This window comes from Cryptomeria japonica, chromosome 11 (genome assembly GCF_030272615.1).
Source record: "Cryptomeria japonica chromosome 11, Sugi_1.0, whole genome shotgun sequence".
NCBI classification, from domain to species: Eukaryota; Viridiplantae; Streptophyta; class Pinopsida; order Cupressales; family Cupressaceae; genus Cryptomeria; species Cryptomeria japonica.
In genome coordinates this window covers 12,197,021-12,225,016 of record NC_081415.1, presented here as the reverse complement: position 1 = coordinate 12,225,016, position 27,996 = coordinate 12,197,021, and the positions used below count along the sequence as shown (strand labels likewise).

General features: G+C 34.4%; 1 protein-coding gene across 1 annotated transcript; it reads right to left on the bottom strand.

Annotated features, from left to right (window-relative positions):
• Positions 1–9,646: 9,646 nt before the first annotated feature.
• LOC131049474 (disease resistance RPP13-like protein 4) lies at positions 9,647–17,582 on the bottom strand. Its single transcript, XM_059214317.1, has 2 exons — positions 16,601–17,582; positions 9,647–11,527 (listed from the first exon to the last, which is right to left on the bottom strand). Exons 1-2 carry the CDS (start codon positions 17,508–17,510, stop codon positions 9,669–9,671), a joined length of 2,769 nt encoding a protein of 922 aa, XP_059070300.1. The 5' UTR covers positions 17,511–17,582; the 3' UTR covers positions 9,647–9,668.
• Between the last annotated feature and the right edge of the window lie 10,414 nt (positions 17,583–27,996).

The window sequence follows — 27,996 nt, the reverse complement described above, 5'->3', positions numbered from 1 at the left end:
TGGGTTTAAGGATTGGTAAACACCATATAAAGAGCCATCCTAGGATGAGGAATTTTATCTACTAACTGGAGAAAATGAAGGGACCCTTTTATTAGGGAAAATTGTACAAGCAACTGCCCGTAGAGTCTAAATAATCATATAAAAGTTGCTTCCATACAAAGGGTTATTTTGAGGGCTAGAAGGGTTTACAGTCATAGAGAATTATTGACCCCTCTAGAAGCTATGAAGCGACTTCTCTTAATAAATGCTACTAGTTTTTTAAGGGTTAGAGGGACTAGGCAAGCAGCTTCTAGGAACCATGTTATGGATCCATTGGATGATACTAGAATTCATCCAGAGTCATATGAACTAGCCAAAAAAATGGTTGAGGATGTATACTGTGAAGATGCAGGACAACATCTAGATGATATGGATGAGGAAACACAAGAAATAGCAATTGAACATGTCAAAAAATATCCCCATGTGTTAAAGGCCCTTGATATTTTAGAATATGCTAGAACTATGGAACAACGAATATACAATAAAAAGCGAGAAACTCTTGCTGACATCAAGATTGAATTGGTACATGGATTTAAGGACTGGTGAATACTATATAAAGAGCCATCCTAAAATGAGGAATTTTATCTGCTAACTGGAGAAAATGAAGAGACCCTTTTAGTGGGGAAAATTGTATAAGTAACTACCCATAGGGTCATAAATAATCTTATAAAAATATGCTTCCATACAAAGGGATATTTTGAGGGATAGAAGAGTTTATAGTCACGGAGAATTTTTGACCCCTCTAGAAGCTATGAAGTGACTTGTCTTTATAACTAGTAGTCACAGAATGGAGAGGTTAAGGAGGTTGAGGATCCATATTTTGCCAAAGCGAATACCATTAAACAAAGTGAACAAGAGAATTAAAGGAAAGAAAAGGAACAAAGTGAACAAGAGAATTAAAGGAAAGAAAAGGAACTTGCACAAAAATCTTGATGAGAAGAATAAAAGGACCAACCTCTTGTACAGTTGTTGCCAAGCATCTATCTAGAACAATTGTGCCCTAATAATTTCCCTAATTTTAAGTTTTACTCATTATTGATGCATTTAATCTTATTTTATGGACGTTTTAGGGGTATGTGGCCCAAGGAATTGAGGCTTAACATTAGAAACAGACAAGGGGAGGAGCAACCTATTCAATTATGGACTTTTGTTTGGGATTCGCATTACACAAGATCAAATTTTATCAAATTTGAGGAATGAATAGTAAATCCAATTTGTCAGATGTATGGATTTCCTTGTGATAGATCAATATCAGATGATTTAAATATTTTTAAGACCTAAAGATTTTGATGACAAATAGTGAATCATAATTGGGGAGATTGGTATGCCCAACAACTTGTCTTTTTAATTGGCAGCAGCAGAATGAAGAGGTTAAGGAGGTTGAGGATCCATATTTTGCCAAAGCAGATACCATTAAACAAAGTGAACAAGAGAATGCAAGGAAAGAAAAGGATCTTGCAAAAAAATCATGATGACAAGAACGAAAGGACCAACCTCTTGTACAGTTGCCATTGATCATCTATATGCAGCAATTGTGCTTGCTTCGTCCCAATTTTTGCACCCTGAGCCTGTGTATAATGACGACACGTGATTAATTTTTTTTTAAAAATACCACATGTTCGTCGGAATTCCGATGATAAATATGAAATCGGCACTATCGACAAAAGTCAACCCAATGGTAACACACAAGTAGAAGCATGTGGTTAGGATAGAATACACCGATGAAGTCCATCGATAGAACACACACTAGTGGCAATGGAGAAATCTTGTATTGCCGATAGGTAATGATGCTATCGGTAAGACTTATTCTGCTAGACACTGGCAAAAGTAAAATGCATCGGCAAAGGTTACGACGATAAAGGGTCAAAGCTTATGCTGAGGAGACATAATGTATTGGGAGGAGTTACGCCGAGGGAAAAGACATCGAGGAAATTACGCCCATTGCCTGAACACATTTTAAGCTATCCCGATGTCTAATGAGACTAGTGGGATAACTCGCACCAATCATTAGGAAGAGAGGTCATCGACTTATGTTATCTCGATGAGTAAGAAGAAATCAAGAGGCTGTGAAAATCATCAGACCAACATATGCTGATCAACAGATAAAATCTGTGTTCGTCAGGATGCTGATGTGGAATTTCAACAAGTTCGAATTCTGACAAACATGGGGTATACTTTGAAAAAAAAAAATCTAACAAAGCCATAGCCTATCAGAAATGTTCATCAGTTTTTCATCTGAATTCCGATGTGAAATTTTAACACATCAAAATTTTGACAAACACGAGGTAATTTTGGAAAAAAAACAAATTAATCCAACAAAACAAAAGAAATCCCATAGCTCAATAGAAATCCTTGTCAAAAAACTGCTCCAAATGTACTAGTGTCTGAACTAATGGTTAGATGAATATTACACCAAAGATGTCTATATGTTGATCATTGCATGTAATAATCACAATCATAACAAGGAAATTACAATTTAGTTCAATATGAGAATAATACCTTCCATGAAGTTTAAGTTTAAGGCAAGCCTACATCTAGAGAAAGATAAATTTTGAGTCTTCAAGTATCATGAGAAACCTAAGAATCCTTCTAGTTTAGGATAAAGTTGATAAAAATAAAGAAATAGAGAGGCCTATTTCTTTGGGTTACAACCATTAAGGAGTTTGAAACAAAAAGTAAGTGCAAATAACCTCTATGCTAAGAAAAACACTACCTTCAATTAAAAACAAATAAAACAAGACAAATAAATTGTGTGATAAACAAAGGAGATATATAGTTATTCCAACATCTTAAAATCCATGTATAAAATAGTCTTCTTATGTATGATAAATCCTTTAGATGGGATCATTTGGATATAACCTAAAATCTTATTCAACATTGCAAACAAAATCTCACAAGAGGTTTGTCACATTTATATGGGTTAAGGGTAATAATTTTGGAATTCGTGAATGATGATGATAACACGAAGAACCTAATTTCTATAGAAACCATCAAGTTGTTAAATTTTTTATGTAGGAACATTTAGGTTAATGAAAAATCCTACACATGGATATGTTTGAAACTCATTTTCAATTTATGACCCTAAATCCATGAATTTTAATCCTAAACTCATCGCTAATGTAGTTTATAGTTTCAAGTTGGGGTGTGGAGTTTTGAATGTTTTTGGTAATTTTCAAATCTAAACCAAAAATATTGAAATATTCTTGATATATAAAAAATATTATTTTGGTACAAATTGCCAACTTTATAAACTAATAAGATGATGAGTCAAAAAATAACTAAAGAAAGAACTTCTAGAAAACTCCAAAAAAAAAAAGCTTGTTTTGAAGCCCAAGATGAAGGACTCCGACCTTGAAAAGTTGATCGACTTGAGGTCCACCCAAACTAGGTTCTATCGACAATCCAAACAACTCCTCATGATACACCTCATAAAATTTCAGCCCAATTAGACAACTGAGTCAAATGTTATGACCTCATGAAGTCCCTACATCATCCATTATGCCCATAATTAAGCAATATTTTGCTCTTTCTTCTCTCTTACGAAAAACATATTTTGATTTTACAAGTGGTCATGGAGACTTGAGTATATTTGTCACTCTAATATTAATATATTCTATTATTATTATGTCTTTGATCTATATCTAATAAATATTATGTTTCAAGTATTAATAATTGAATGAAGTTAATGGTAATTGAGATCACTCCATGGGTTATATTTTTTGTATATATGACTAGATAGAAGCCAAATTATGTGAATTTAGTGTGTTAAAGGTTGATAATTTTGACTCCAAGAGATAAAGTGTCATGTGTATATGCTGATAGACCCCTTGATGCATTAATGTAACCAAATTAAGTAGTAAATAAGGTGTAAACTAGGTTAGAATAAATATGTTTTAGATCAATATCTTGTACCTTCTAAGTGCTAGAATATTGAATTGATATTTATAGAAGACTATATGTCTTCTTGGAATTACAAAGTCTAGGATTGAGAAAGGGGATGCATGAGGGAATAGGTAGAGGATACTCATTATCCTTGCATAAATTATGTTTCTAATCTCAAGGCAGTGACTAAATATGTAAATCCTATGACCTATTTACAAATACACTTATAGTTTCCCCAACATGACAAGAGCCAAGGAGTACACTCTGCCAAAATAAGAATTCAACATCTTGGGGTTTTCTAGATTTCACTAGTAGAATGCAAGTGATAAAACTCAAAAGCTACCTAATTTCATAAGGTTTGAGAAAGATTTCACTACTGACATGTAGATGATGGACATTGGGATTAGACATTGTTTCCTTAGTAGCATGTAGGAAATGGATGCCAAAAATGGACCTATCTCAAAAGTTTAGGATTGGCATTGGTGTATCAAAAGGAATGCATGTGGTTCTAGTTTGTTTTTTTGCATGAGTACAGTTCTCAAGGTTTTAATTTTTAACACACTCTAGGAGATTGATAGTATAAGCACTAGTCATAGATGAGGTAAAACCATAAGACCTCAAATTGTGTTAAAATTTGTCATTGTTAGTTATGATAGAAGTAATGTGAGATTCTTTCTATTCATCACAACTAGTAATGGATCAAGAAAAATGATGGAACCCATGATGTTGTACTTGATGCAACAATATTCCTCTTTCTAGTTGGGCTGCACTTAAGGACTTCCATGTTGGTGAACCAAGTAAAAGGGAATTTGATTACAATAAGGTTGCAACCATTTCTCTTTTTTTAAGCTAGACACAATTGTTCAAGTTATGTTAAACATTTTCATATTATATATATGCGATATATGTGAGCCAATCTCTCTCTCTCTCTCTCTCTCTCTCTCTCTCTCTCTCTCTCTCTCTCTCTCTCTCTCTCTCTCTCTCTCTCTCTCTCTCACACACACACACACACACACACACACACACAACTTAGTTGTGTTATTTATAAAGATTAAAGTTTATAATTGTGCCACATTTTATAAAGAAAATAACAAACACAAATACAACTTTCAACTTGGACAACTTAAAAGTGATGTTTATGTTTCAAATTTTAAAATAGCATAAACTAATGAAATGTAAATAATTTAATGTAGTTTATGTTTATGATTTTTTTAAAAATAGTTGAATGTGATTTTTATAAATTTAAGAAAAAATTTAATTGTTGAATTATTTTTTAAAAAGTAAGGTCAATAGGATGTTGTAAAATAATAATAATAATATATTTTTCTCTAAATTTTTCCCACAAATAACTTAAAAATCGAGTACATGGAAGAAGAAAATTTTAACAAATATTATTTTTAAATGATTATTTTAAGTTGAACTTAATCAAAAATTTACATTCTTAATGAGATGGCAACTATTGTTCAAATTTTTAATATCATTAAATAAATATATGCACTATATATTATTGCAAAAATTTAATATATTATATTATATAATTTAATTAGTAATTTTTTTCATGTTTAATTATAATAATCTAGTTACAATAAATTTTTAAAAACTCAATTCTTATACTTAAATTATACTCTACGCTCTATAAATGAATATTCTCATATATTTCATGAAAGTGCCACAAATTAGAAAAATATGGAGTTGAAATTGTTTTTTTCTAATTTACTTCGAAAAGGGATTAATTTGTCACAAATAGTTTCAAGTAGAAGAGTTTTGACTAGAACACTTTTGTCTACAAATGTTTTAGTCAGAACACTGTATGGTACTTAAATTCAATATTACCTAAGTTTTAGATTTAAAATATAGATTTTTAATAGTTTCTGTATACACCTAAAAATGGTTTGAAGATAATTAATTGAATAAGAAATTATTTAATTAATCACCCTCCCCAATTTAACTGAAATCATCAACAATTCGATTAAATCTCCCACTTTCGTCTACTTATTAATAAATCTAAGGATTTATTTAATAGGTTCATTTTAATAATCCCCTTTGATTAATTAATTCAAATTAATTAATTCTTCCCCATCAAAATCATTTATTCTAATCCTCTAATTAATTAAAACAAATCAATTATGAGTTGTTGAAATTAATTAGCCTTTTCTAAGTATTATTTGAATTTTTAAATTCAAATTCTCCTAACTTTTAACCACCTAACCCAACCATCCCTAAACCTAACCCATTCTACTTACCCCCATATTCACTTCCATCTAACCTCTTCTAGAAGCTTTGTGATACTTGTCACAAGTGTTCCCTTTCATCCAACCTCTTCTAGAAGCTTCTTGATACTTGTCACCATAGAGATGACAGATGTTCCCTTTAATCCAACCGCTTTGCCAACCTCCTCCAATTTCACCATTGATATCTTCAGACTTAATCTTGACCATTGATTCCTGCCACCTTACCCCTAGCCTTGAGAATCCTATAAATAGACCCCATTTTGGAGCACAAAGGGTCCTGAATTCTAATCCCATCTCATTTTCATCTTATGCATTGTTACTATAGGCATCTAGCTTCTAGTTTATCATTTTAGCAATGTTATCATGTTCAATCTTATCTTAAATCTTAGCTTATTTTCTAGATCAATCATTAAATCATGTAGCTTAATCATTCTATCATTGCTAGATCATGCATCTTCCTCATTTAAATCCTCCATCTAAGCATAGTCAAGTCACTGGAATTTGCATAATAGATCTAAGAGAAAAACTCATACTCACATTTACTAGTAGGCAATAGATCGCTTAGTTATGGTTTTATCTTTCATTGATTTAAATTTATTAACCATGCTTGTAATGATCTATTGAGTGTTTTGTGTTTGCAGGTACAGGTACAGTTCACAATACACGACAGTTTCAAGCAATAATTTTTTCTATTTTTTATGAATAGGCATCTACATTCAAACAAGTATAAGATGGTACACTATTCACAAAAAAAAGTGGGAGGAAAGAGAATCCCTAAGAGTCACACAGGCATAGCCCAGAAACAACCAAGAAACATGGGTCCAGTCTAGACATCTAGAAACATCCAAAAAAGCCTAAGTAGCTAAAGTAGTAGCAACAAAAGGAGGAGGCGAATCCATGTATATTTTTTATCCCATACATTAGCGGGGTTGGGGGGGCGTTTGAAAGAGACCAGCCATCCTAAGAATCCTCTTCATTTTCATCTTTATCTTCTCTCACCGAAGTAATTGTGAGAGAAAGCCTAGGAAAACCTTTAGAAGAACCAAGCCAATCAGTATATGGCCAAATAGAACAACCAAGAGATGAATAAGAACCATCACCTATAGACCACTGAAAGGAAGAGCCATCCCAAGGTGGAGAGGCAGAGCATAAATTTAAAAAGTCTATCCCTCTACCAGAGTAGCAGCAAGGAGCCTGAGAGCGAGGTGTGTGGGAGGCTCTGATGGAAGAGTTGTGACCTCGCCAATGGTGACGGGTCAGAGAACAGTCGCTAGAGGCAAAGGGATCCAATGGAATCCTAGAAACTGTACAAGGGGAATTACCCAATGATCTAGAAGCACTTACAAGTGGGACACTTGAAGACCCACTTTATTAGCTTGCATCTAAACCTGTAACATCACATTATTGCATATACAAGCTTTAGCATACAAACAAACATGAATATCAAGCGAGTTGTGAGAAAATAAAACAACATTTCTATCTTTCCATGAGCTAAAGAGGATTTCCATCCTGAAAGCATGCCATAATTGTGAAAGAGAGATGAGGGGAATCTCCCAACAAAACCATATGCCAAAGAAAAGGCTTAGGTCGAAAAGGCTGAAAAAAATCATGTATCTGGGTCCACAATTGTTGAGCTCTTCTGCAGAACTAGAAGAGATGCATCAAGGTCTCAAGCAACTCACAAAAGGGACAATGAGGGTCTAGCACCCCTAGATGCCTAAGACAAGAAACCAAGGGCAAGCCTTGGAAAAGAATACACCAAGAAAAAATGAGCCACTTTAGGCTCAGTAATAGCAGACCGGAGGGTAAGAAATCTGCAACTCGATGTGCTTTGTGAAGACTGTAAATGCCACTTGAGATTAAAAATGGGGACCATAGGCAGATGAGGCATAGGCCAATGGTATCCAATCTTGTGTTTGTATTTACAAAAAGAGGTGTTGGGAAACCATCACCAATATTTCCACCAAGGCCTCACAGAATGAATACCATTAAAGTGCCAAGTAGTTTTGGACAACTTTTTTTGTCTAGAACCATTTCATTGACTGAAAGTGTGAAAATTTCAAACTTTTACCCATAAATGATGTATGCAGAAGTTAGTCACATTGTGTTTATGATTGTAATCATGATCTATCTATGTGTATAAATGTGATGTACACATACTTTTCCCTATGAGGATCGGGTGGGTTCATACATTAATGTTATTGTTGAATTAATATTTGATAGGTATGCATTGGCTATCATATTATTGTTTGTGGACTAATTTACAAGTATACGCTCAATTAATTAGAGGTCAAAAATCTCATCCAAGTTGCGTGGATGAAATATTTCTACTTTAATATTTGAATTATGGTGCCTTTGATTTCTAGAAAATACTGCCTTGTTAAGTGAGATAATGTACTATATAATGCGATATTGTACTTTTTTGGTATAGAGGTACTACACTTGCTATAGTTTGGTAAGGTTATCAAATCATCTCTTCTAAATTGGAAATAAGTTGCTTGATCAATAAAGATGGTACAAAAAGTCTAACAATGTTAATTCAAAACATTAATTCAAAACAAACAAACAAAAATGATACTAAACAAAATTGGTTATTACAAATGAATCACTTTAATTGAATCCTAGATTAATAGGTATAAGATACTGATTAAAAATTTACCCATAAATTCTATTTATTAATTAAATAGTTTATTGACCTACTTTGAAATTTAAAGGAATTCCTTAATACTATTTGTTTAATCTAAAGTATAAGAAAAAAAATGTGAAAAATATGATCTCTTCAATTTGGCTAAAGTTGTAAGATATTGACCAATGACATAATCAATAATGAAATACCAAATGCTTATAACTTTCTACAAGCCATTTTCTGTTTTGTAAGGAGATCACTCAAAGATTTTGTTCTAGGTCTTCCATGATCATCCTTGGTGTTGCAAAACAACATTGTTGGTTTTCCCTAATATACAGATGAAATTTAAAATTGATCTACAATATATGAAATGTAAGAAAAACATATCCTTCACAGTCATAAATATATAGTTTGTATTTTGCATAAAACAACATTGGCACAATAGTGCCATCTTTCCCCATTAACTTCAACAATGTTAACAATCAACATGAGTAGGAGCTCTTTCATGCTTATATCTATTTAAGGTTAAGTAATCAAAAAATAATTTATTGGATTTATTTATGCAGAACAAGTAAAAGATTTTAATTGATAACTGATTCAACTCCCCTCTTAGTTGTCCAGAATATTCAACACTTACTATTTGTGAGTTCATCCCATTTGTGCACCTATGTCGTGGTTATGTAAGGTTCGGACCTCTTCCATTTTAAGCTAACCAAAACTTCAAATATGTGTACAAATTGTGCTAGATACTTTTGAGAAGGAAAGCTGAAAAATGTATCCATCACATATTAAAATAAACCAAAAAAAAAATGTATGTTCCATTCCAATGAAAAATCTTTTACATTCCATTACATTCATGTTATCCTCACCTATATCGGAGGCATTCCACATCATTTCACGTTAATATTTATATGAGAATTGATGGCTTTGATTTTTTTCCAATATATTCCACCTTCCATCAAGGTCTCCTTTAATTCATTTGTCCCTGAAAACTCAATCTTGATCTCTTCGAGTCTTTTCAGTCGCTCCAATCCCTCTCCAATTTTATTCAAGTTGGTACAATAGCCTAAAGTCAACTTCTCAAGAGATACCATTGCTCCATCCTCCATTTCCGGAAACTCCTCCAATTCAGGAAAACTATCTATCAAAACGAAGCGGAGGAGTGGAAACCCTCCCGACTTGCCAAATGCCTTTGGCAAATTTTTGCACCTCTTGTTGTTCACCAACTGTAAAAGTACTAGATTGGGCATTGCTTGTAATTCCGGGTAATTACTGCAAACACAATAGTTTAAAGAGAGGGACCTGAGATTTTCCAAACTACATAGCCAACTTGGGACTCCAAACTTCCATAGTTCAAGATGTTCCAGATCTCTCATTACACTCATTCTCTCCGGAAACTGCGGAAGATCCGATTCTGATGCATCTTGCATTCCACGGGTTGCATTTGTGACATACAGCCGACGCATCTCCACCAGCGGTTCAAGGATCCCTTCTGCCATCCTCTTCAACTGTGATTCATGCTCAACTTTGAACGCTATTTCCTCAAGCCTACTCATCTTGCCAATATCCTCTAACCTTAACACACCGTCGTTTTCCATGGACAAGGACAAGTAGAAACCGGATGATGATGTTCGCAGTGTCCGCAAAACTTCCAGCTTTGATATTACCTTCGGCATTCGCTCAAATAGGCCTTCCAAATGCTCAAGACATCTCAGTTGACTTATCCATTTGGGTGGCTGACGCTGCTCTAATTCACCGCAATGAGAGACATCAAGATAAGAGAGACTCTTAAGACGTCTCACACACTCCGGTAACTTCTTAATCTTTGTATTTCTTAAATTCAACACTTTTAAAATTTTCATCTTTCCAATGCAAGCAGGCAATGTGGAGATATTTGTGTGGCTCAAATCCAGAACCCGAAGAACTCTCATACCGCTAAACAACATTGCCGGAATCCTTCCTCCAATTTTTGTATTGGAGGACAGCGACAGTGTGCGGACAAGCGAGAGAGAAACTGACGGCCTCTTTGAAATGGCATGCTCATCAATATCTTTCTTCGCCAAAAATAGGCGACACCACCGACCACCACCTGTATTCTCTGATTTCAATTCGGGGAAGGCATCATCTACACCAAATGCACATTTATTTTCTCTACATATAAATATTGCCAAATCAAGCAGTAAATCGTGAAGTTGACAATACTTTTTCAGACTCCATTTATCTTCCCACACTTGAACCAGACAGACATTGGCAAGCAGGTCTAAACATTCCCACGGGTTCTCTCCTCCCGGAATGAATCCTTCTCCATTCCATAGATACATGAGATACTCGCACTCTATTTGCTCATCCTCAGGAAAGAAGGAAAAATAAGCAAAACAAGCCTTTAAATGTGCAGGCAGTGTGTCATAACTCAACTTGAGAATATCCAAGACAGGATCGCTTGGAGTGCTTACCCTTTTCAGCTTGTTAAGCTTGGAGTGCCAGTCCCTTGGTAGTGTACTGTTCGCCAGAGATGCTGCTGTGGTTTTGATTGCAAGTGGCAATTTCCCACATTCCTTCTCTATGTCACGAGCGACCTTCTCCAGGTGCTGTGGCACACTATTTCCCTCAGTCCTAGGAAATGCATGAGCACAAAACAGCCTCCAACACTCTTCATCTGTCAAGTGATCTATCTCATAAATCTGAGCATTGAGATTTACTGCGACCTCTCTACTTCTTGTGGTAACCAAAATTTTGTAGAATTTTGAACCTGACCTATCCTCTCTGAACCAACTGATTAGCAAACAATAACAGCAAAAAGAAGAAAAACACTAATATCTTTATTGAAGCTTAATTAAAAAATTACATAGAGACTGTATATATAAAGAATTTGCAGTCTAGAAGAATAAATAATAACTGCAGTTCTAAATATATTCCTAGCTTTGCATGGAAAGCTACTAAGGCTCTCAAACTTAAAAAAGCAAACTACTCCTTAAATTAAGAATACAATAAGTGCATGCACAACATGCTTTATTTACTAAAAACAAACTCATGCAAAAAGCAAAACTAAAAATAGTCCTAAGGATTCATGCATGCTGGAGTACATGCTTTATTTGCATGAATAAACAAAAAAACTATTAACTAAAAATAGCTTATGCATGGTGATGAATGGATAGCTTCATGTCCAAACTGGAGTTGCATGGAGCTGCATGCTAGAGCAGCATCACTTATCAACATACTCCCCCTTGATGTTGAGAGGGCTGACAATCTTATCTCGTAGTGCTATAAACTGAGCTTTCGCAACCGCTTTGGTGAATATATCTGCTAGTTGATCCTGGGTGTTGATGTGCTTCAATTCGACATCCTTCTTTTGCACCAAATCTCGTATGAAGTGATATTTCAAATCAAAATTCTTTGTTCTGCTGTGATGAACCGGATTCTTAGCTAACTTGATGGCACTCACATTGTCACAATAAATTACTGTAGGCTGAATTTGTTTTTCTCCAATTTCTTCCAAAACTTTTCTGAGCCAAAGGGCTTGTGTACCTATTGAGGTAATTGCAACATACTCTGCTTCTGTAGATGAGAGGGCAACAATACTTTGTTTTTTCGAGTTCCAGGTAATCAAACTAGGACCAAAAGAAAAACAATTTCCAGATGTAGATTTATGGTCATCCATACTACCTCCCCAATCTGAATCACTAAAGCCTACAAGATTGAACTTTTCAGAAGAGTAGTAATGAATACCAAAACTTGAATTCCCTTTCACATACCTCAAAATCCTCTTGGCTTCCTTCATATGTATTTCAGATGGATTTGTCATATACCTTGAAACAAGTGAAACTGAATAAGCAATATCTAGCCTCGTGTGGGTTAGAAACATCAAGCTCCCCACAATACTTCTGTAAGTTGTCTCATCAACTAAATCAGCACCATCATCTCTACATAACAAATCTCCATGAGCACTTGGAGTGGAGGCAGGGTTACAATCAGTCATATTAAATTTCTTCAGCATATCCTGTGCATACTTTGTTTGACAAATGAAAATTTCATCCTTACTTTGATAAACCTCCATTCCTAGAAAATATTTCATTAGACCAAGATCTTTCATCTCAAATTCTTTCATCATAGCAGCTTTGAATTCATCTTTCATCTTAGAACTACTACCCATATACAAAAGATCATCAACATACAAACTTATGATGAGAATATCAGTACCTTCTTGTTTGTAGTATAGGGTAGGATCACTCTTACTTCTCTGGAAGCCATTCTCTTGAAAGTATCCATCAATCCTGGCATACCACGCTCTTGGTGCTTGCTTGAGGCCATACAAAGCCTTCTTCAACTTGTAGACATAATTATCTTTTCCTTCCACTTCAAAACCTTGTGGCTGCTCCACATATACTTCCTCTTCTAAGTACCCATTCAAGAAGGCATTTTTCACGTCCATATGATGTATGCTCCACTTCTTCTGAGCTGCTAATGAAATCAGCATTCGTATGGTCTCTTGTCTTGCTACTGGTGCAAATGTCTCTTCATAATCAATTCCATACTTTTGTGTGAAGCCTTTAGCAACTAATCTTGCCTTGTGTCTTTCAACACTCCCATCACTGTTAAATTTGGTCTTGTAGACCCATTTGGTGCCAATCCTTTTTTTGTCATGTGGAAGTTCTGTTAACTCCCAAGTGTCATTCCTGTGAATGGAATCCATCTCTTCTTCCATGGCTTTCACCCAAACTTCATTAGTACATGCATCTTCAAAACATGATGGTTCAAAATCAGCCTTGGCTAATAAAGCAAAATTTACTGTCTCACCTATTGGGTTTTCTTCATGTACTTGATTTCCACTCCTCTGGTAGATATCACTCAATCTCCTTACTTTCCTTGTAGAACTTGGAGAAGAAGATGGACTTGAACTTGGTACTAAAATACTTGATGAAGGATTGCTTGGTGGAGTTAAACCACTAGATATAGAAACATTAGATGGCTACTCATGATCAATATCAGCAATTATATCATCATTCAAAATAGATTTTGGCTTCTCAACATGACCTTTTTTATGACCATAAACTCCCCCTTCATCAAAAATCACATCTCTTGAGACAATAGGCTTGTTAGTGAGGGGATTATACAATCTATAAGCCTTGCTTTTCTCACTATACCCAATAAAAATACATGACTCACTCTTTGCATCTAACTTCTGTCTATTCTAATCCGGTGTATGCACATAAGCCAAACAACCAAAAACTTTGAAATGATTAACATTAGGCCTTTTACCATACCAAGCTTCATAAGGAGTCATCTTTTCTAGTGTACTAGTGGGGCTACGGTTGAGGATGTACACCGTTGTAACAACTCCATCTCCCCAATAAGAATTGCTCAATCCCTTGGTTTGTAACATGCACCTTGTCATTTCAACCACAGTACGATTCTTCCTTTCAGCTACTCCATTCTGTTGAGGTGTGTATGTAGTAGTAAGTTGCCTCTTGATGCCATTAAAATCACAATAATTTTGGAAAGCCTTTGAGCAAAATTCTCCTCCACGATCAGTCCTTAAACATTTGATCTTGCACCCTTTCTCATTTTCCACAAGGGCTTTAAACTTCTTGAATGTATCCAAGGCCTTCTTCTTTGGCCTTCAAAAAATATACCCAACAATTCCGTGAGTAATCATCAATAAAAGTGATGAAATATGATGACTTACCCAAACTCTTAGTCTGCATAGGACCACATATATCTAAATGAACAAGTTGAAATGGGTGATGAGCCCTCCATGCATTGCCCTTTGGAAACCTTTCTCTTGCATGCTTTCCTTTAGCACAACCTTCACAAACCTCCTTGTGTTCCTCAACCTTGGGCAAACCAGAAACTAATGCATGTGAGGTTAGAAACTTCAAACTATGAAAATTTAAATGCCCATACCTGAGATGCCATAACCAACTTGAATCCTCATAAGCCATATTTGCCAAACTGTTGTTATGTTCACCAAACCTCAAGGGGAACATCCAATTTCTTGTCATAGGAACAATAGTGATCACCCTATTATCCTTATTCTTATCATAGATAGTACAAGTCTTATTCTCAAAGACTACTTTATAATTTTTCTCACATAGCTACCCAACACTTAACAAATTGTGCTTCAATTGTGGAGTATAATAAATATCATGAATACTCTTTATACCTTCTTTTGTTTGGACCTCCATAGCTCCTTTGGCAGCAACCTCCAATGATTTATCATCACCAAGCTGGATCTTGGATTTGAAACTTCCATCCTTTGTTGAGAACAACTTCTCATTCCCTGTCATATGGTTAGAGCATCCAGAATCTAGGTACCAAACATCTTTACTAGTATTTTCACCCTTGGCATAAGATAAGAATAAGTGATCAGGAGGATTGTCACTACTTTCTTGAGCATAGTTAGCTCTTTTACCTTCTTTCAATCTGCATTCTCTTTCAAAGTGGCCATACCTATTACAATGGTAACATTGAACATTTCTCTTATCAAATCTGCCTCTACCTCTTCCTTTGAAACCACCACTTCCTCTTGAGCCACCTCTTCCTCTACCTCTTGAAGAATTTTGGCTTTGCCCTTTACCTTGGCCTTGATTGATTTTGGCACTACTGCTGCTTGTATCTTCATCTTTTATGATTAGCAATTTAGAGGAAAATGCTTTCTCTACACCTTCAAAAGAATCTTTGAATCTTTCTTCATGAGACATCAGGGATCCACCCAGTTGATCAAACTGTAGTTTTGTCAAATCCTTGCTTTCTTCTATGATTATTGCTACATGATTCCATCTGGGTGTCAAAGATCTCAACACCTTTTTAATCAAAACTTCATTGCTTACAATTTCTCCAAGTGTAGCCATTTTATTGACTACATCTTTGACTCTGACACAATAATCACTTATACTTTCAGCTTCTTGCATCTTCAAATTCTTAAACTCTCGCTTCAATGTCTGAAGCTTGACCACTTTAACTTGATCACTACCCTGGTAAGCTTCTTGTAGAGTCTTCCAGGCATCTTTGGCAGTTGTTGCTCCTGATATTCTTGGAAATAAGCTCTTATCAAGAGCTATATGAATGTGAAACAAAGCTTGAGCATTCTTTTTCCTTGCTTCCTTTCTTGCTGTTCTTTCATTGGCTGTAAGGGCATTCCAATCAGTTGACTCTTCATAACCTGATTCAATAATCTCCCACAAATCTTTTCCAATCAAAAAGGTCAGCATCTTAATGCACCAATAATCATAATCATTCCCATCAAATTCTGGAACGGGCATATGGTTAGAATTCGACATGATTAACTTTGGCGAAATTCCAACAATAAAACTTTAACGCAAAACAATTTTACCTGCTCTGATACCACTTGTAGAATTTTGAACCTGACCTATCCTCTCTGAACCAACTGATTAGCAAACAATAACAGCAAAAAGAAGAAAAACACTAATATCTTTATTGAAGCTTAATTAAAAAATTACATAGAGACAGTATATATAAAGAATTTGCAGTCTAGAAGAATAAATAATAACTGCAGTTCTAAATATATTCCTAGCTTTACATGGAAAGCTACTAAGGCTCTCAAACTAAAAAAATCAAACTACTCCCTAAATTAAGAATACAATAAGTGCATGCACAACATGCTTTATTTACTAAAAACAAACTCATGCAAAAAGCAAAACTAAAAATAGTCCTAAGGATTCATGCATGCTGGAGTACATGCTTTATTTGCATGAATAAACAAAAAAACTATTAACTAAAAATAGCTTATGCATGGTGATTAATGGATAGCTTCATGTCCAAACTGGAGTTGCATGAAACTGCATGCTAGAGCAGATCACTTATCAACAAATTTTGCATTGACTGTCAGCTCCAGTTCGGATACCAAGTCTAGTTAGCAAATCGCCTTCTCTAGTAGCCCTCCAAACATCATCTAAAACAATAAGGCACCTCTTCCCTTGGATAAATCTCTGAATCTCCTCTCCTGCTACCTCTTCACTTACTCCACTCTCCTTGATTTTCCGACTTAAATTCTCATCTAATTCAAAGGCTAAGTCACTGAGCAGCTTGGAAAAAGAATAGAACTGAGAAACTGAAAGCCATGCAGATTTCTCATACCTTCCCTTTTCCGCGTCGTAGAAATGCTGAAGAAGATAGGTTTTACCCATCCCCCCCATTCCAACCACTGCAATGACATGAAGCTCGGGGTTTTCTAGAAAATTCACCATGCTTTCAATCTTGGACTGTATCCCCACTGGTTTTGAATCGCTGGGCAGGAGACTTAGTCTCTTAAACTGTCGTCTCTGGGAGCTACTTGATGATTCTGCTGCTTCTATGTGAGACACCACAGTATGACCTATATTCAACTGGTTTCCATCTGCAATAACAGAGCTCATTCGGGCTTTGACCTTTTGAATTCTTCTGCTCATTTTATGGCGAAGATTCAATTGCTTACAGATCAAAGTGCATGACTGAGTATTAGTGGCATCCATAGAATCCACAGCACATATTTGAAGTATGTCCTCTGCCTCCCAGGCAACGTCGCGAACTCTTTGAAGCCATGTTTTCAGAGACTCCTTTTGTCTAGTGTTCTTCTCATCCGCTTCACTTAGAAAAAAATTGATTTGCACTATTTGGTTCTTCAGCCACTCAAAATCTTCAGTGAAGTTCCACACTATGCTCAACTCATGAGCAGCTTGTTTAATGGCCATCTCACAAAGTTTTCCAACAATAGCCTCTGCAAGTATAGACACCATCTTCACGTCTTTGTTTTCTTGGAATTGAGAAAACTGATATGAAATACAATAGCTGAATGCAATTCAAAATTCAAATGCTTAGCTGCTGAATTTGAATAATAGTGCCTACAACGATTTCATATATATCACCAAGTTCGTAGTGTGAAAGGCATCTTCCCGTTGTTTACTCGCAATTCGGGAGAAGAATTTGTCCACCACTATGAAAAGCAAGAATTAAAGAGAATATGTCGGCCACTTGGAAAAGGAAAGATATAAAGAGAATACCAATTACTTTACTCGCAATTCGGGAGAAGAATGTGTCCACCACTATGAAAAGCATGAATTAAAGAGAATATGTCGGCCACTTGGAAAAGGAAAGATATAAAGAGAATACCAACTACTGATCTTTATTTACTTGACTTCGACTTTGTGAATGAAAAATATAGAATTTAGAATACCTTCTACTGATCTTTATTTACTTCCAATTCTTGTGGATTTTGAATTTTTGACCTTTTTAGAATATCTTTACTTTTTAAAGAAAAATGTATAATTTTATTAAAAATGAATGAATGTACAATAAATATCAGCAATTTGTAAGAAATAGACAATTCAAGTTGAATATAAAGAATAAACAAACAAACAAAAAATGATTCAAAAATAATAAACAAACAAAGAATGATTCAAGTGTGTATAGATAAACCTCCATAAGCAGATGTAATGTAGATAAACCTCCATTTCTTTGCCATTCAAAGCATATAGGCTTTGCTTGCGCAAGCCAATATTATCTTACCCTACATATTCTTTGTGAGATATCAAATAAGGCAGAGTATTAGAATGACATAAGGTGACAATTCATTAGAGCCTCAACTTAAGATTTGTGTTAAAATCATATCGCTCTCAGACTTTTCTAGCTCATTTGCTATATAGGAAGCTCTCTCAAGTATATTTAAATTTAAGTTTTGTCATTGAAAATAATGAAAGTGTCATACATTATATAAGTAACTTTTTCATGATTAGGTAATATAACACGTTTATGTTAAAAAAATTTATTTATATATGTATGTATATTAAAGATTATAGAAAAAAACATCTTTACAGTTATGTATTTGCTAATTTAAAAAAGGGTTATTTTATATGTGATTTTATTGGAATGTAATTTAAAGTTCAATTATTGAATTATAAGTAATTTTTATTTGACTAAGTCAAAATATAGAGTTCATTGATATAGTGGAAATTGTCACCTTAAAGGAAAATAAAATACAAACATGACATTATGAAAAGCTATTAATTTTTATGTAAGATATTAAATTCCAACCAAGTCATAAAGCGTAGAGTACTCAATTAGACCTTGTGTCTTATATATCTTATGAAAAACTATTTTATCTCTCTTGAGTCTTTCATCATCAATGATAGCTTTTTTCTAATTAGTTTGTCCTCCTATTAAACATATTTCAATTTTTATGAGTTTTATTGAGTGGATATCATTTGGATGAGTTTTTCTTATCTTGTTAATAATTGAAAGACTTAGTGATTAAGTAGTGCTTGAATCTATTAGTATAAGTTGCTTTTATTTGAAAATGTATTCTAGATATTAGAATTGGTATAAACATGACTCATCTATATTATGTTATTCTTATAATGAGGTAATACATCAAATGACTAGAAGGGTTGAAGCACTTCTTTTACGTAAGTGAAGAAATTATTTGAAGACAACATTTTTTGGATTAATTTAGTTATCATAAGTATCCATGTTTTACTATATTTAGAGTGGTGGTTTATTGAAAACTCTTGGATAAATGTTGTTTAAGACTATCTTAGCCTAAGCTCACCAATATGCTTTTAAGTTATCCAAATAAAGTAATAGATAACACCTTTCTGAAAGATACTTAAAGGATAGAATGTTTGAAATTGGTTTCATTACATGATATCAAGTTCCTTATCAACACTTGACTTGTTGATATGGACATCTTTGAATAATTATGAATGAATTTGTATTCAAATGTTGATATGTAGGCATGTGGATATGCATATATTGATACATTTGTATGCTCTTAAATGTTCTCTTGCATGCTTGAAATGCTAATGTAAGATTTTATATGCTTAAATAGTGTTGATGTTGGATGGGTGTCATCTATGGGGCAAACAGAAGGGTGAATTTTTACTTTAAACTTATCAACTGATGGTCATCCCAAAAAAGTTTTTTTGCCAAAGCTTATTTGATCATTAGTATATGGTTTATATTTGATCATTGTTTGGATTAAGGTGCATCTACCTTAGGAGTCCCAAGTGGTTTTTAATTAATTATTTAATTAGTCCCATATGCTTATTTTAATTAATTTAATGTTATAATATATATATTTCTAAAGTGCTAGCAACAAGTGTTGAGGGGGATGCAGAATTGTGACAGTTATCACAAGGAAGGAATTTTGAGAAGAAATTTTCCTTGGATCTCTTCAAATATCTGCTCTTGCGACAATTGGTTGTGTACTTTGTTTTCCATTTCTTGTGCATGTTTTTGGAAATATTTTAGCGGGACCAAATCTTCCACATGGATAGACTTGGAGAAAAATAGAAAGTTCTATTTTTGGTAGAAAGGTTGATTTTCTTGGACACCTTAGATTTGTGGAATAAATAATATTTGTATTAAATATTATTTATGAAAGAGTTGTGCAAAAAGCAATTTTCTATAAATATGTAGTAGATACATTGAATGTGGATGCTTTTGACAAGCTACTTCCTTTTGTATTGTAAACTCCATAAATAAAATGTGTTGTAGAAGAGAAGCTGGAAATATTCTAGAATTAGATATCATAGTTGAAGAAACCTGCAAGAGCATAGAGTTTTCATATTGTTTGTAATGGATTTTTATTGTAGTACAATTGATTTGTGCTTTACTGTGGTGGGTTTTTTCCCGAAAGGGTTTTCCCACATTAAATCTTTTGTGTCATGTGTTTATGTTAAATCTGAAATTTATTTGTGTGTGTTTTTCTTTTATCTGTAATGTTGTTCAAGGGTTTGCAAAGAAAATTGCATTCACTCTCTTGGGGTTTTGCATTAGGAAGGTTGTTTTTTCTCCTCTACTTTCCTTTCAATTGGTATTAGAGCTTAGCTAGATTTGTTATCCTTGGTGGGTTGTAGGGTTTTTTCTACACATCCATTTCAGTGGGAATTTTTATAGGTAGAATATTCTTAACCCAATTGGAGATTTAAGATGGAAAGAACATCTAGAAGGATTGAAAAGGATAAATTCAATGGAAGAAATTTTGAGTTGTGGAAACTCAAAATGGAGGACATGCTTGCTGAGAGAGACCTTTGGGTCACGATATCTAGTCAAAAACCTCAAACTACAACACAAGATACTTTGGATACAATGGATCAGAAAGCTAAGGGTCTGATAAGACTCTGTTTGGCTGACTCTCTACTCCTAAATGTTCATAAGGAGAACACTGCATCTAAGCTTTGGAAAAATCTTGGTGACATTTATCAAGGGAAATCCTTGGTAACTAAACTTTTCCTGAGAAAGAAGTTGTATTATCTGAGAATGGAGGAAGGAGGATTTGTTGCAGATCACTTGAATGCATTAAACATGTTGGTTGCCCAACTAAAATGTGTTGGTGTAAAAATTGATGATCAAGAATGTTGCATGCTCCTATTATGTTCTTTCCCTGATTCTTGGGACCACCTAATTATGGCTATTGAAAGAACAACAACCACTTTCAAGATTGAAGATGTGGTTACTTCACTATTGTCTGAAGAAATGCAGAAGAAGTCTTCTAAGATGGTCAAGGAGCCCTTTTTTCTCATGGTAGATCGATAGAGAGAGAGAAGAAGAAGGACAAAAAAGGCAAGTCAAAATCATTGCGGGGATCAAAGTATGTTGATAAAATGTCCAAGGTTAAATGTTGGAACTACGACAAATCTGATCATTTCTGAAAAGATTGTAAAGAGGAAAAGAAAAAGAAAAACAAGAAAGCCCTTGATTTTGATTCCAGTCAATTCTATCAAGATGATACAGATGCTTTTTTCATTGCCTTTGAAACCCATGCATTGAATGATGTATGATTGATTGATGCGGGTGCTTTTTTCCACATGACATCTCATAGGGGTTGGTTCTCAAAGTATGAAGAATATGATAATGGGAAGGTGTACTTGGGTGATGACTCTCACCTAAAAATTGTTTATCATCAAAGAGTCAAGATTCAATTCCTTGATGGTAAGGTGAAGGGGACTAATGGTTAACTGCACATTCCTAGTTTGGCATGAAACCTTCTTTTAGTTAGCAAGCTGAGCAATGTGGGGGTGCAGATTGTTTTCTTGCAAGATGGATGTATGATGACCAAAGGTTCTATATTTCTTGTTAAGGGTTTTCAATTAGGCACTCTATATAAGATGGATGCATGGACAGTTTAGTGCAATAGCACTTCTGCGAAGTTCAACAAAAAGCCTGTTGTATCAAGTAAAGAAAAAGACTATTGTATCAACATTTGATGCTCATGCTTTCTGGGTACCTAAGGGTGCTAATGCTTTGGAGATGATTGTAATACCAATTTTGACATTTACGAATATTGCATATATGGAAAACAACACCGAGCTTCTTTTTATTCCAGTTCTCATAAGTCTTTTGGGGTTTTGGACTATGTTCATTTAGATTTATTTGGTCCAATTAATGTGCCTTCATTAAATATATCTATGTACTTTATTTCTTTCATAGATGACTATTCTAGAAGGACATTTGTTTATTTCCTCAAAAGTAATTCTAAAGTTTTATGTATGTTTAAGGAACTCAAGTCTTTGGTTGAAAATCAAACTGGTAAGAAAATTAAGTGTTTGAGGATGGATAATGGTGGTGAGTTTTGTTCTATTGATTTTGACAGATTTTTTAAGGACCATGAGACTAAAAGACATAAGATAACTCCATATACACCACAACAAAATGAAGTTGCAAGGAGGATGAACAAAACAATGATGGAGAGGGTTAGGAGTTTGATGACTGGTGTTGGCCTTGAACAAAATTTTGAGGTTGAGGTAGTAGCCACTACATGTTATCTAATAAATAGATCTCCTACTTCAGAACATGTTAAAAAGACCCCTATGGAAGCATGGTTTGGTAAAAATCCCTTGATGAGACATTTTAGAGTCTTTGGCTATGAGACATATGCTCATGTGCCTAATGAAAAGAGATCTAAATTGGAGAACAAGGTAGTTAAGTGTATCTTCATCAATTTTGGTATTGGTGTGAAGGGCTACAAGCTTTGGGATCCAGTTGTTGAGAAGGCTCTCTATAGTAGGAGTGAATCTATAGAGAGTGTCAAACTTCCATAGTTGATTTGCAGCCAAAAAAGGAATAGAAATAAAAGGAGGTAGTTTAGATTCCACACACTCTTGACAGAGTTGAACTACTTATTCCTATGGTACTTGATAATGAGGAGAGCTCCAGTAGCTCAGAGAGTTTAGAAGAGGAACAAGATCCTTAACCTTAGTTTGTGAGGATCTCTACACATGATAGGAAATAGCCTAAAAGATACAGATATTCACCAGAAAAGTTTGGTTATTCATTGTTAGATTCTAGTTGTATCTTTGCTATGATAGCTAATGTTGATGAGCCTAGAAATATTAGAGAGGCAATGAGTATACATGATGTAGATTCTTGTTTGGAAGCCATTAATGAAGATATGATCGTATTGAAGAAGAATGAGACACGAGATCTGGTACCATAAACATGTTGGTTGCTAATGGGTGTTCAAAAAGCAACTAGGTCCTAATGGTAATGTTGAGAAGTACAAGGCATGATTGGTTGTAAAGGGATGTTCCCAAGTGGAGGGAATTGATTATGGGAAGATATTCTCTCCTATAAATAAGTTGACATCCACTCAGCTTTTGTTATCTCTCATAGTAGCTCATGATTTGGAAGTCAAGGACATGGATGGGAAGATAGCTTTCCTTCATGGTCACTTGGATGAGGATATTTACATGTCACAACCATAGGAATTTGTGGAGAAAGGTAAAGATAATACAATATGCAAGTTGAAGAAATCTCTTTATGGTCTTAAGAAATCTCCTAGGATGTGGTACTAAAAATTTGACACCTATGTGTTGTCACTAGGATTTCAAAGATCTAAATCTGACCATTGTGTTTATTATAAAACTAAGAATGGTCATATTCTTATTATTATCATGTACATGGATAATATGATGTTCATTGAGAATTAAAAGAAAATGATTTCATATTTGAAGTCTCAGTTGTCAACATATTTTGAGATGAAGGATCTAGATGCAACAAGGTATATTTTGGGAATGGAGATCAGAAGAGATAAAGCTCACTAAAAGCTCTAGATGAGCCAGAGAAAGCATGTGAAATCTACATTTTAGAGATTCAACATGACAGATTGCAGACAATTTGTTGTTCCTATTCTAAAAGGGATGAATCTTTCTGTGGAAGACTACCAAAGTCTCCTACAAAGATGGAGGACATGACCAAAGTTCCTTATGCAAGTGTTGTTGGTAGTCTGATGTATGCTATGGTTTGTACAAGGCCAAACATTACACAAGTTGTGGGAGTCCTTAATTGGTTTATGGCTAATCCTGGACATGTGCATTGGGATGTAATGAAGAGAGTGTTCAAATATTTGTGGGGTACTTCTGAGTATTTCCTATGTTTCAATGGTAATCTTACTAGACCTTGACATTCCTTAAGTATTTATGGGTATGTAGACTTTGATTGGATGGGTGACATTGATAGTAGAAGATCCACTAGTGCATATGTGCTCACAATGTTTGGTGGTGTAGTAAGTTGGATGAGCAAGTGGCAAGTTGTGGTCACTTTATCCATAACCAAAACTAAGTACATGGTAGCTAGTCATGCTTTAAAAGAGGCCATTTATCTTAAGAGACTATGTTCAGACATTGGCTTTGATGCAGGACAAATCACTATCTGTTGTGATAGCCAGAGTGTCATTTGCTTGGCAAAGAATCTTACTTTCCATGCGAGAACAAAGAACATTGATGTGTAGTTTCATTTTTTTCAAGATACCATGTGGAAGATGGAAATGTGGCATTGGAAAAGGTTCACACTTTGGTGAATGTTGTTAATGCACTGACAAAGCTAGTGAGCACTAAGAATTTCAAGTGTTGTGCTAGTTCAATGGGCCTTAGGACCTAAGTTGTGATATGATGACTCCTGTAAGGTCTTGATCAAGTGGGAGATTTTTGGGATTAAGGTGCCTCAACCTTAGGAGTCCCAAGTGGTTTTTAATTAATTATTTAATTGGTCTTGCATGCTGATTTTCATTAATTTAATGTTATAGTATATAATTTCCAAAGTGAAAGCAATAAGTGTTGAGGGGGAAGCAGAATTGTCACACTTATCACAAGGAAGGAACTTTGAGAAAAAAAAATCTTTGGAGCCCTTCAAATCTTTGCTCTTGTGACAAGTGGATGCAAGAGGCAAAGGTCATAGTTAATCTCCTAGTTCTCCGTTTTAACCTCTGTTGTGATTACAATGCAAATTTTGCTCTCATCGTAAATCATGGAGCAAACATAAGTTATGCACTAACACCTACCCTTAAGTCTAATTAAGGAGAGATAGGAGAGATATGGATCCTGGCAACAAAGTCTGATCAGAAACCCAATTGCAAAAAAGAAAGGAGAAAACTCAATTGAGAGAAACTCCTAACCATTTATTCAAACTAAAGAAGAAAGCTGCAAACTACAAACGAATCCACACTATGACAGGATTGTATAGAATCATAGAAACCACTGCATGAGTATCTCTGGGATACTTTGAAAATGCATTTGTACATATTTTGCATTTCTCAAATGGATGAATAGACAGTTACATGGTCTCTGAATATAGAAATTGATCATCTAAAGATAGGAAGATACGAACCTACAAAAATATGCTCCAAATTGAATAACTGCAAAGATGACCTTTGGTTGGGATGATGTCATTGTATAGCCATTGCTCAATAATGTCCCACTAGAAAGAAACTCTAGAAGCACTCGAGGATGCGACTCTGAAATCTCATGTAGTTAGGAGCCTTGCTAGAAAGAATCTCTACGAGCAAACAAAGTTGCAACATTGGAATCTCATGTAGATAGGAATTTAGAATAAAAGAATACTTTTGGCTTTCAATTGGAGGAAGAGTTCATAGCAACTTTAATCTTCTATTTTTATTCAGGAAACTTATTAAAAGAAACCTATGCTAAATGCATTAAACAAGACCCCATATAAATTTTTTAAAAGTTCATTTTTTTTAGTAAAGCCCCAAATTTTTCAGATCTTTGTCATGCGGTGCTTGAAAAGCACATACAAGTCTTAAAGAATTAATATAGGAACAAAAAAGAAAGGAGCCTACAAAAATTAGGGGAAGAATATTCATGCATCTATAAAAGAAGGTTTACGTTAGCTTCTGTTGTGATGGTAATCTTCAAAAATCTGCAAACATATAATTGTTGTGCTCCTTCTTCCAAGCTCCCAAACTCTGATACCATGCAAAAATTTCTAAATTGCACAGCATGGATCTAGCAAGAAGAGAAGAGAAAAACTTGCAGAAGAAAAATCAGAATGAAGAACTCATCAACCATTGTATTAATTCATTATATTGTTTACAATACACTCAATGCATGATTTATACAAAAAGAGCCACCACATGATCAGAGGATTTACGATAGAAATAAAGGCAACTACTAGCAATGGAAGAGGCAAAGGTCACAGTTAATCTCGTAGTTCTCTGTTGTTAGCTTATATGCAAAACATGCAACCTCTATTGTGATTATAGTGCAAATTGTGCTCTCACCGTAAATCACAGAGCAAACAGAAGTTATGCACTAACAATGGCTGCTAACTAAACTAGCATACAACTATAAATAATACAACCGACTAGAATATAACTCCACAGCGTAACAGAAAATGCATAATTAAATGACAAAAAAAATTAAATAGTTGAGCAAGATAAAAAAAATTGCAATTACCTACACAAACACTACAACCAACTGAAGTGAATTATAATTTGATACCATAACAACTACCATTCCTTGAATTGATTTCCTACCATGGAATTATAGAAGTAGATGTGCTAATGTGTCATTGGATGGGATACCTTTTAAATACTTTATTCGTCAATTATTATTTTTGGTGACCAGTATGTATTTTGGAACCATGAGAACATGACCTTCATTACCTAAAAGGCAAGAGTTATTATTGTACACAGCTTATTCATCTTACAAGGTCCAATCTTATCATTTTAAGTTTGCTATTCATGAATCTGCCAAACCATGACTGGGATCTTTCATTTTTCATGTAGTCACATCTACAATGAGAACAAAATTGTATTTGGAAAGCAATTTTAATTTGAAATTCTACATATCTTTTGGCAATATTATAGTAAAAGAAATTCACAATGGTATTGAAGTTTATTGTTATTCTTGCAAAGTGATTGAAGGAATGTCAAATAGGCAGAAGCTTTTGTAATGTGTTAAATTATGATGTTTTACCAATATTCAACAATGTAGTTTTGAGGTAATTTGATATCCATATTTCATGAGTAGTGGTTCACATGAACCCATCTCTCATGAGAATGAATAATTGACTTATGCCTCATAGCATTTAGGTGATGCTTACAACAATGAAACATCATGAGTTCCAAGGAGGTCACCTATCCAATACTATTTTGACTCAGGGCTTACCTAACCATGGCATTTACCCCAAGATCAAACCTTACTTTAAAGATAACCAAGCACACAATAAAAACAAACATATACTAGGTTGATTCACAATGACTAGTAAAATAGGCAATGCCCTGTGGAAATTTAAACTAGGCAAGGTTAAGATCGATGACTATGTTAGTGACTTGGATCAAGTTTGCATCTATAGATTTGATCTATTAAAATGAACAAGAAATCTATAGATCAACAATAAATCTCTAGAGATTAGTGACAACAATAATACGATGTGGAGTTAACAATTCGTAATTATGTCACATTTTCAATCAGTAAAGTAGTTTTGGGTGAAATAGTTTTACCCAACACTACTTGCCACTAAATATCACTCCCACACTAAATATCACTTGTACTATATTTAAAATCTAGAATAGAAACTTGATATATTATATCCCTTATTTACTAATATGAACATATTAATACATATCCCACCATTGTCTTTCTTTTTCGACTACTTCAACATTTCAAAGTCTTAGAACTAGTACAACAAATTTGTTGTGACATTGAAAATAACATATCTTACACATTAAAATCCCAGTACTATGCTTCATATCTACAAATATGCCAAATTTCAAGTAAATTTTCATCTCAACATTAGAAATAACCCATACAATTGATATCTTGAAGCGATTTAGGATGGAAAACTGTAAGCCCATGTCCACACTACTAATAACCAACTGAAAGAAGGTTGATGCTTCTAAGTCAGAGGTAGTGGACCCAAATTTATACAAATAGTTGGTAGACTCTCTTATGTATCTGGTCAACACAAGGCCATACATTTGTTTTGCAA

Bases quoted from the DNA above. Each gene is read 5' to 3' on its own strand.
- LOC131049474 (XM_059214317.1), bottom strand. From the start codon at position 17,510: ATGGTGTCTATACTTGCAGAGGCTATTGTTGGAAAACTTTGTGAGATG. The intron at 11,528-16,600 runs GATAAGTGATCT...AGGATAGGTCAG, and splicing joins CAGTCAATGCAAAATTTGTT to GTTCAAAATTCTACAAAATT.